Source organism: Dasypus novemcinctus, chromosome 2, assembly GCF_030445035.2.
Source record: "Dasypus novemcinctus isolate mDasNov1 chromosome 2, mDasNov1.1.hap2, whole genome shotgun sequence".
Classification (NCBI taxonomy): domain Eukaryota; kingdom Metazoa; phylum Chordata; class Mammalia; order Cingulata; family Dasypodidae; genus Dasypus; species Dasypus novemcinctus.
In genome coordinates this window covers 44426598-44436859 of record NC_080674.1, presented here as the reverse complement: position 1 = coordinate 44436859, position 10262 = coordinate 44426598, and the positions used below count along the sequence as shown (strand labels likewise).

At 38.8% G+C, this 10262-nt stretch overlaps 1 protein-coding gene across 1 annotated transcript in view; it reads right to left on the bottom strand.

Moving 5' to 3' along the window:
- Nucleotides 1–419: 419 nt before the first annotated feature.
- Nucleotides 420–10262, bottom strand: part of C7 (complement C7) — a 56554-nt gene continuing 46711 nt past the window's right edge. Inside the window, exons 16-18 of the mRNA XM_004448208.5 lie at nucleotides 5948–6038; nucleotides 3542–3726; nucleotides 420–1326 (exon numbers count right to left, since the gene is read on the bottom strand). Coding sequence (XP_004448265.1) covers nucleotides 1148–1326; nucleotides 3542–3726; nucleotides 5948–6038 — 455 coding nt within the window. The 3' untranslated portion in view covers nucleotides 420–1147. The remainder of the gene's footprint in view (nucleotides 1327–3541; nucleotides 3727–5947; nucleotides 6039–10262) is intronic.

The window sequence follows — 10262 nt, the reverse complement described above, 5'->3', positions numbered from 1 at the left end:
GTGGTGGGGTGGGGGCGATGGGGGCAAATGGGGACCTCATATTTTTTTAATGTAATATCTTTTAAAAAAATGACTAAATTGAGTAGAATTTGGAAAAAAGATAGAGATATTATTGTATATAAAAGCAATTTAAATTCCATTTGAACCCTCTCATTTCACCTGCCACAGCTACTTTTTGTTTTGTTTTGTTTTGCTTTAATGAAAGATGAATAAGGGATAAATAGAAGGCCAATGTATCAAACTGATCTACCTGTATGCCACCTGAGAAATACAGAATATGTACACGCTGGGGGAAACTGTTCTCTCAAATACACAATCACTCAGTAGCTCAGGCATGACCTGAAGCTTCCTTTAAAAAAAAATTTTTTTTAAGGCAAATTGCCTGTCTTGTGTTTGACACATACAAAAGAAAGCCCCCAAAAGAAGACTTGTATTTATTCTCAGACAAAAAAGCAGACAGCAGGCCCATGGCCACACCATGAGATGAATTCTCCTCTGACATTTAAGTGTTTCAATCTCCTGACAAGAATAGGGCCTGGGATCCCTACATGCCAGTGCTTGATTCAATAAGGTGAATTGTGAGATTACTACTTGGGATGAGATAATTATATCTGTCTTTTTTCATTCAAGGCCTCCTTTGTATTTCCTTTCACTGAGGGAGGCACCCTCCCTAATCAGGCAATTGTGCTCTTCCTTCTTTCCTAATCAATTTGTAGAGTGTCTTCTGGCCCATGGGCTCGATCAATCATGCTTAATGGAATTAGAGGGCGGAATGGTACATTCGAGTTTCTCCAGTCTAATCCTCTAATTTACAGATGAAAAGAATATTTAAGGTCTAGAGAAGTTTGCAATGTTTCCAAGAACACATAGCTAGTTCACGCAAAGACACGTGAAAGGTCTTCATCGTCACCGACACTGGGTGGGGAGGGGGCATCTGGATTCAGGTTTTCATGTCTGGAAGAACATAAGTTTGTGTTTATACACGTGGCGTCAAGTTCAGGAAAAAAGTGGACACAAGGGTGGAAGGAGAAAGAATGTGCCTTCCTGCTGGAAAGCTAGTTAAGGAGCCTGGTTATGTGGATGCTTTAACTCGGCTACAGTTGGCTCTCGGATTCAGAGCGTGGCGAGGAGCGCACGCAGGCGCCTCCTAGGTCTCCGCAGCGCAGGGCGTTATGCGGGCGATGTGGACTCTCTGCCCTCGGCACCTCAGGGCGCCAGCCTCACACTCCGTCATGGTCTGCTCGTTGCCGTTGACGTCCACGCAAACGCTAAATCCGTCTTCCTCACAATCCGATGCTTCTCGGCAGACACATTTGTTGCTCTGGGCTGGAAAAACAAGAGCAAGAGGCTTACTGGCACGTGGTGGCCGTGGGGGAAGTCAGCGACCTTACCTCCAAGGTAACCATTTGGAGATTAGAAAACTGTAAAACCTCCCGCCTCTGGTGGTACAATAAACTACGCAGTAGGACCAGGCAGTGGAGATGTTTTGGGTCACTTGGAGTAAATAGATTTTGAGGTCGGTGCCAGGCTTTTTACTGGTTGGATTCACTTGGGGCGCTCTATCGAAGTCCAGCTTTCTCTTCTGTGCTGCTGCAAAAATGAGCGGCGATTTTGAGTGTAACCCTTCCATCTCCAAACCAAATGAGAAGACCTCAGCAAATAGGAGAGCAGAGGGAGGGAGGGGGGAAAGGGAGAAGAAAAAGAAGGTGAGGGAGGAAGAGGGAGAAGGGGAAGATGTAGAGAAGGAGGGGGAGGAAGAAGAGAGGGAAGAGAATTATTATTTTTATTAAACATGCTTTGAGAGCAAGAACATGAAATGCAAAAGGCTTCATAGCCCATAAAAACAAACCAGAAATGATCTGGGGAGGAAAGGCGTCTGTGCTCTGAACACGTGCAGTTGGAACTGACCGGCCAAGCATCTCCAAAAGGAGAGTGACAAGGTCAGGCAGCAGACAATAGTGATTGCCAAACCAGAGGAACCCAGCTGTGGTTAGATGTGTGCATTATCAGTGCTACAACCGTGACAGGAGTGAGGCAAAAGACGCCCAATGGTACACACCAGGAGAGGGAGAGAGGGAGCCTGAAAAGCTGGCAGAGACCTTATGGACCACACAAATTTAGAGAGAGTAGACCGAGGGCAGTGACTTGGCACTGGTGACCCAGTCCTTCCCCTTTCATAGACAGCTCAAAGTACCAGAGGTGTGCCATGCCATTGGTGGGACTCAAGATTATTGTAAGTGCTCCTTAGATAAAGCATTCTCAAATATTGAATCACAACATGAGAAAGTAATTCCTCTTTCTGTTCCCTTCAAATCCTTTAAATTATCTATAGTAGAAAAGTGTCAGTTTGGCACTAGCATGCTTTTAACACCCCACTAACACTTGCTAAACCCTTTATCACAAAGAAAGAACATCCCTCAAGTTCAGAGGGTTCTGCCAGTAGCAGTATCTAGCTAGACTCTAAAACATTATTTTGCTTTTCTGTATTTGTTCTTATAGCTATCTGATATTTATGACAAGAGATACCAGCTTTCCTTTTAAGGATACATAGCTTCCTTTTATAATATGGATAGTGCAAGGACAGTAAAAATCATGAAGGTAGAATGGGAATCACAGAAGTTTTGGAGAACATTCAGACCATCAGGGACAGGTGCTTGTCCTGTTAGGAACAGGCTTGTCTTTGACATTCTCAGGGATCTGCTTTGATCCACTACTACACTAGACACAACATTTTTTAAAGACTCAGTAGTAAGTAACAAGTGTCAGCCAGGATGTGGAGAATTTGGAATCCTCACGCATTGCTGGTGGGAATGTAAAATGGCACCACTGTGGAAAACATTTTGGCAGTTCCTCCAAAAGTTAGACATGGAAGTACCATAGGACTTGGCAATTCCACTCTTAGGGTAATACTCAAAAGAACTGAAAACAGGGACTCAGCAGATACTTGAACACCAATGTTCACAGCAACATTATTCAAAATAGCCAAAAAGAAGGAGCAATCCAAGAGTCCATCAACAGATAAATTCATAAACAAAATGTGTTTGTGCATATATATGTATATATAAAAGGGTATATCATGCAGCCGAGAAAAGAGGATGAACTTCTGATTCTCCTGATACATACTGCAACATGGATGAACCTTGAAAACATTATAGTAAGTGAAATAAGTCAGACACAAAAGGAAAAATATTTTATGATTCCTCTTATATGAAATATCTAAAATAAATTCATAGAGACAAAAAATAGATTAGAGGTTGCCAGGAGCTGGAGGGGGGCTGAGGCATCAGGTGAGGCATTATTGCTTAACAGGTACACTGTTTGAAGTATAGAAAAGTTTTAGTAATGAATGGTGGTCATGGTATCACAAAATTATGAATGTAATCAATGCCCCTGAATTGTATACTTCAAAATGGTTAAAATGGCAAATTTTATGTTTTGTATATATATATACATATGCTACCACTATAATTTTTTTTAATTTAAAACCCTCAGTGCTATTGATTTAGCATTCTTATAGCTATAAATACAAAATGCTCCTTACCATCACATTTTCCCCAGAGTGGACATGCACCACAAGCTTTCTCAACTGTGGCAGGCAGAGTGCAGCTCTCTCCATCCATTAGAGTGTAATTTCTACCCCGACACCCAAGAACATGCATCTTGCAAACTGTCAGAGGCAGTATTCTTTTGCTTCTTTCATCTTGAGCACATACGTCCAAGGAGGATCTGAAAAGAATTTGTGAAAGATTTCCATTCTTACAAGCTGAGGATGAGATGTGAAAACCAAGGCTCTGATTTCAGTACCTCCACTGTTATCACCCTCAGCAAAAGACAGCACAGACACTCAAAGCCCCTTCGTTCTTACCACCCACTCCCTCTGGTTTTCAAAATGAGCATATTACTCTATTTGCACACAATTTTCACCTGCTTAGATATCTAGTTTTGATTTAGTCTCATCTAGAACAGAGCAGATGCAGCAAGTAAGAGAAGGCAAGGTCTGCTAGTGACAGTTGGTGGATTGATAAGAAGGAAGGAGACAGAAAATCAGCAAAGATCAAATGAGCAAAGATCAAATGCTCAAAGAGATCACAATTGAATGGGACCACTGACTGCAGGAGAAATTAGCTTTTCCCAGTCCAGCAGCCCTGAGAGTTCATGTCTGTAGTACACATTGTCCAATAATCCATGTTTCTGAATCATCAAAGAAAGATGAAACCATTTTTCTCTGCTATATTTACAAATATTTATATTTACAACATACTTCAGCATTATTTCCATAAAATTTACTTTTTTTCCTAAGCTTTGGTGCTAAAATGGTAAATCTAGCTCTTTAGAAGTCTCACTAATAAAAATAAGCATTGTTCTAAATGATTTGCTATAAGAAGACACTGCTGGAGTTAAATTTTAACATACTTTTGCATATCAGAGGGGATCAAAAAGAGCCAACATTCACATATTTTATTTAGCTCTAAAATTTTCTTCTTTGACCAAGAGCTAAATGCAATTAACAAAAACAAATCCTTGCATCTGTCTTTTAATCCGTCTATTTAAATCATAAACAGAACTACTCAGATCAGTTGAAAGTGCAGAGGCCTTACAATGCCACTTTATCAGAATCTTAAACCATGAAGTGATATGAAAGTTAACACACATCCATAAACAGGCTGCAAATAAACTAAATGAATTGGAGAAACCAGAAAGAAGTTGAAAGTGAGTCAAAAGAAACAGTGATTAATAGTGAATACCAGTGGAGTCAGACTAATATCTCAGAATGTACCTGACGGACTACCATTTCTATTTACACCATTTAGTTATATTCTCCTTCACTCTATAAGTTACTATTATCAGGTACCACCATACTGATCACCATTACCTACCGTAGATGTGAAAGGAGTTGGGTGTAGACTTCGATGGCCAGATTATTGAAAGCCAAAGTAATTGGTCAGTAAGTTAGTGTTTTCATTCTTAATGTGGAAGATGACCAGTTAGTCCAGGAGCTGGGTTATCTCCCGTTTGCCACTCCAGATCCACTGCTCACCCTTCTCTATCCTGCCTGGGAAGCTGACAGTGCATTGGCCATAGCAGTGGACCCCCTTAGCCTCTAGCTTCTGGGGGGTTTGGCCAAAGGGGAGTAAGGAATGAGACTGGAGGGAAGAAAGAGAGTGCCACTGGAGTGTTTATAACCCTGGCTCATTCTTGTGTGATACCTGAGGTCCCTAAAATAAAGGCCTCAGCTTCTTCTCAGCTGTCATCTCCACACAGCCCTCTTGTCTCCAGGCTTTCATAAATGCTTCTCTTCTTATTCCTTGGGTCTGGAAGTGGATATATATCCTGGCTATCAGCAGTCCAGGGCTACTGCTCTGTGGGTTGTGATTTCCTTTACCTTGCCCGCACTTACGTAAATAATTCCTCTAATAAACCTCTTCTCGTCCTAATTTAATTGTGCTACGTTTTCCTACTAGGACCACGACACAGACATCTAGTAGCAATTTCAGATATCCTCAGACAATGGAGTGATTTCAAGTTGAGCAGCATTCTTATAATGCAAATCTAGAGAAGATGCTTCAAAAATCATAAAAGTAGCTACTCTCTTCTCTATCAGTATTGCTTTAAGAATTTAAGTCCCAAAGGAATTTCAGTCCTAATTCTCTAAAGTTCTAAATCCTCAAGGGACAGTTTTGTCATTTTGCTCCATTTTATAGAAAGAACAAGTGGTACTCAAGTGATCCTTAGCTCTGCTCACTAGCCAGATTAGGATACTACTTAATGCCACTGGCAAATAACAGGCAGCGTATGGACCAGGCTGAAATGCAAACACAGATCCTTGTTATGACTTTGGTAAGCAATGCCTTCAATCTAACAGAAACTAGCATCTAAGGTTTCTTCCCATTCATCCTGAATAAAATAAAACTGACAGAAGTGAGTAAAAAACAACAACAAAGCTTACCCACATTCATAGGGCATTTTACAAACACATCTTGAATTCTGAATTTTCTCCCAGCGCTGACATTCAGGTACTTCCAGTGTCAAAGGGGCGTCTAAAAGAAAAAGGATAGGAGAGATGCAGTCATTAAGAGAAAAAGAGCTTCTTCATGGTAAAATTTTTTAAAAAACAATTTTATATGTATCATTTTAATTATTGGACCAGGTCATTTTAACCAGGTAAGTCTCTCAACTGCAACAAATTTGTATAGCAAAAAGCAAACAAACAAACACTGTAAAAACATTTAACAAGAGATAAGAGAGCTCCTAGGAGCACCATTCCTATACTTTAATTTATAATAGCCACCATTTCCTTGCACTTTTTATACATTGCAATATTTAATCCTCCATAACAAATGTCCATGTAAGACATGGGGAAACTGAGAGATAGAAAAGTTAGGAAATTGGCACATTTACTCAGTTGGCCAAGCCAGGAGTGAAGTCCAGGTTTGTCTGAATCCAAGGTGAGTAGATCAGGCTCCCTCCCAAGAAGGTGGTGCTTATAAACCATAATAGGACAGAAAGCAGCAACATAACTTGACCTATGCCCGGAGAACTCCCTACTATCCCAAGGAGATGTATAATAATCTCTTACATGTAAATGTCCAAGTGGTCTCTCCTCAACAGTGAATGAATATCCAGAGGTATTTTCACTAATAAAAGTCCTTCCATTACTTTCCCTTTTGTACAAAATGATAAAAATCAACTATCATTCAGTTTTGAAAGCCAAACATCATGGTCCAGCTTTCAAGAGCATAATATGACAGTCATTAACTCAGCCATACCAACCTGCAATGTAAGGAATCTAAAATAAGCCAATATTTCCACCTCCTGCCAGCTTCATTACAATGGAGACAATGGAATATATTTTTGCATCAAAAACTAGATGCCTATTTGATATATCTTTAAAAGCAGTTTATCTGAAGAGCATAATTTTATGGATATACAAACTATAGAATACTTTACTTTGGAAAGTGTAAGTGCTTTATACATTGAATTACAGTCTCATGAACAGTTTATAGACTTGCAAAAATGTTGGCCATTTGAAGCATGCCTGCCATCTCCAGCAATTTCTATAATCAATATTCATTCTGGAAACACATCTCTTAAAAATGGCATTATCCTAAAAGCAATGTGGTATTCTGAACTGGATCCTAGAACATAAGGACATTAGTGGGAAAACTGATGTTTTCTGAATGAAGTTTCTAGTAAGGTCAAGAGCGCTGTACCAATATTAATTCCTTAGCTTTGACCAAGTTATGTCAAGTTGTATAAGATAAAATCTTAGGAGAAGCAGAGTGAAGGGTGTATGGAAACTATTTTTGCAACTTTTCTGAAAATCTAAAATTAATCCAAAATAAGCAACTTTTAAAAATGGTATCTTGATTAATGCTTCTCAACCAGGGGTACTTTTGGCCCCTAGGGGATATTTGGCAATGCGTGGAGAAATGTTGGTTGTCACAACTGGAGGGTGCTACAGGCATCCAGTGGGTAGAGACCAGGGATGCTGCTAAACACCCTGCCATGCACAGGACAGCCCCGAACAAAGCTTGATCCAGCCTAAAATGTCAGTGATGCTGTGGTTAAGAAACTCTGCTCTAGATTTAACAAAGCTAAAGTTTAGTGATAACGCAGAATAAATTAGTTCTATATTATGATTTAGAAATGTATTTGCTTATCATTGATAAAGCTAAAATTTCAGATTTTAAGTTTTTTTCAAAAAGTTGTTTTTTCTTTCTGAAAAACCATTTCTAGAATTCCTAAACCAAGGACTTTTGCATCAAAGAATATAGCTTTCTTATCTTCATAGATTGGTTGATCAAATAAATAAGCTCTTAAGTCCCATGTAGGTTAAGTATCTTTGCTATTTTAAAACCAAATAGCATCATATAAGACTAAATACCAAAACTGCAGGTATTTTGAAACACCAAAATTTAAAACAACTTTGGAGGCTAACAAACCAGGACTTTGTTATAAGTTTATCTTAAGGGTAGTAATTAGTGTTATCCATGTCTTCAGAAAAAACTTGTCTGAAAAACATCCTTAATTAAAAATCTGCTTTAATAGTATTTTCCACAAAGGGGGAGAAAATTCATATGAAATTATGCTATAAAAATGACTTAAACAGATAGTTTAAAAAGACAAGTACATAGTTTCATTGAGAACAAAAGTGCATCCTCATCAAATGTGTATTGTTCTCTTTAATTTGGGGATTATTGGTACTCTAAATACTCCCAAATTAACTTGTATTTATGTTTCAGCATATGTAGAAGACAAAACAAATTGTCTTTCAGTGATGGTCTTGACAGCTAAAGAGCACATCAAGACTGGCAGGCAAGGCCTTCCAACAGATATGCTCCTATGCCATTCTAGCCCCTATCATCTATTTAACACTGCAGCCCATATCACTTCATTAGTAACAGAGTGCTCCCTGTAGCTTGTTCTCTCTTTTAGTTGTAAACATTTGGTTCACCTAAATGTATCACACATAGAATTCAGTAATTCCTCCTCACTATTGAAAGACAAATTTCAGCAGTGAATTTAAAAACATATATTAGAGAAAATGAGAATATTATATAAAATAACACACAACTGAATTTTTCTTCTTTCTTGTTTTTGTTATAAATATATTATTTTCCATGTATTTTAAACATGCAAACAAATAATGAATAGGGGATTGTATTAAAAACAAATCCACCCCATCTCAAATATTTCTTTCTAAAAAGAAATAGTTTGATTTTCTAAATCCCTTCTTACCTAAGGTTCTTAAAAGACCACTTTATTTTGCCTGGTGTTCAAAACTATTATGAATATGTTCATTCATAACATATGGAAGAAATTGTCACTGTACATATAAGATAACAGATCTTACAGTGATGAAAGACAATGTATAAAATATTTTTATTTCAAATTGTTTTTCTATTTTTTATTTTTATGTTTCATTTTTTATTTTTAAAATTATTTTATTTTCTTAATAACTCTACTTGTTTTTTTTGTGTTTTTTTTTTTTTGCCTTTGTTTTTGGAGAGGTTTTGGATCACAGAAGGGTCACAACTGTGACAGGGGAAGATCATTGTTGTGGTGAGGGGGGATGGGTGGGAAGGGAGCACCTGGGACATGTTTCTAAGGCATAAGTATATGATCATGTGTTCACGGAGTGTTGTCATGGTGAATGGAGACCCAAACAACAAGGAAAAGAATATTAAATTCCCATCCTGGGGACTCCTACAATGTTCTCTAATAGAATAGCAAGAATCTCCCAAGTACATCGGCAGTGCCTAGTGAAGGAAGATGGACCATTATGTCAGGCCCTTGATATTGATGATTATACTTATGAACATCTGCTTGTGAAATTGAAACTTAACCTAATATATATTCCCTAAGAGTTACCTCCTGAAAGGCTCCTTGTTGCTCAAATGTGGCCTCTCTCTGAGCCAAATTCAGCATATAAACTCACTACCTTCCCCTTTGCATAGGATATGACTCCCAGGAATAAGCCTCCCTGGCACCAAGGGATCATTACCAAGCACCCACTAGCAATGCATTTGGAAAAAGACCTTGACCAAAGGGGAAAATATTAAATACAGGTGAATTTTTATGGCTAAGAGATTTCAAAGTGAGTTGGGAGGTCATTCCAGAGGTTACACTTACACACATCTCAGCAGGATCTCATTGACTGCCACAGTAAACAGTACCTCCAATAGGAGGGCTCCTGAGAGCTCTGGAGGCATCCAGAGACTATAAGCAGGGCAGACAAACTCAGGAATTTGGCACCCTGTCCGTGGGCCTTACTTTGGAATATAGGCTCCACAGTGTAACAGAGTTAGACTCATTTATAATTTCCATACACATGTCTCTTCTGCCCCTTTTATTTGAACCTATAATTAGCACTATACTTATTAAGTATACATCCCAGAGACTTAAATCTTTGGTCTGTTCTTGTGCCAGTTGAGTCCCAAATCTCAGCAGAGTTGTAACACCTACTCTCCAGTTCATTGGACTCACCCAGGACAACTAACATGGAGATGGTGATGGACAGCACCCATCCCAAGGAACAAAGAGTAGCTGCAGTGGTAAGCAAGACAGTTCCACCCATCTGCCCCATGGGATCTGAGGCCCCTCTCAATCAGAAACAGAGTGGGCATCACCATCCCAAAGTTCTCAAGATTGGGGAATGAATAATGGATGAAAGTAGACTTATTATTATTCTTTTATAGACTTATTATTCTAGCAATGGAAGAACTTGTATCATTGCTATAAAGATAGTGGTGACTAGAGGT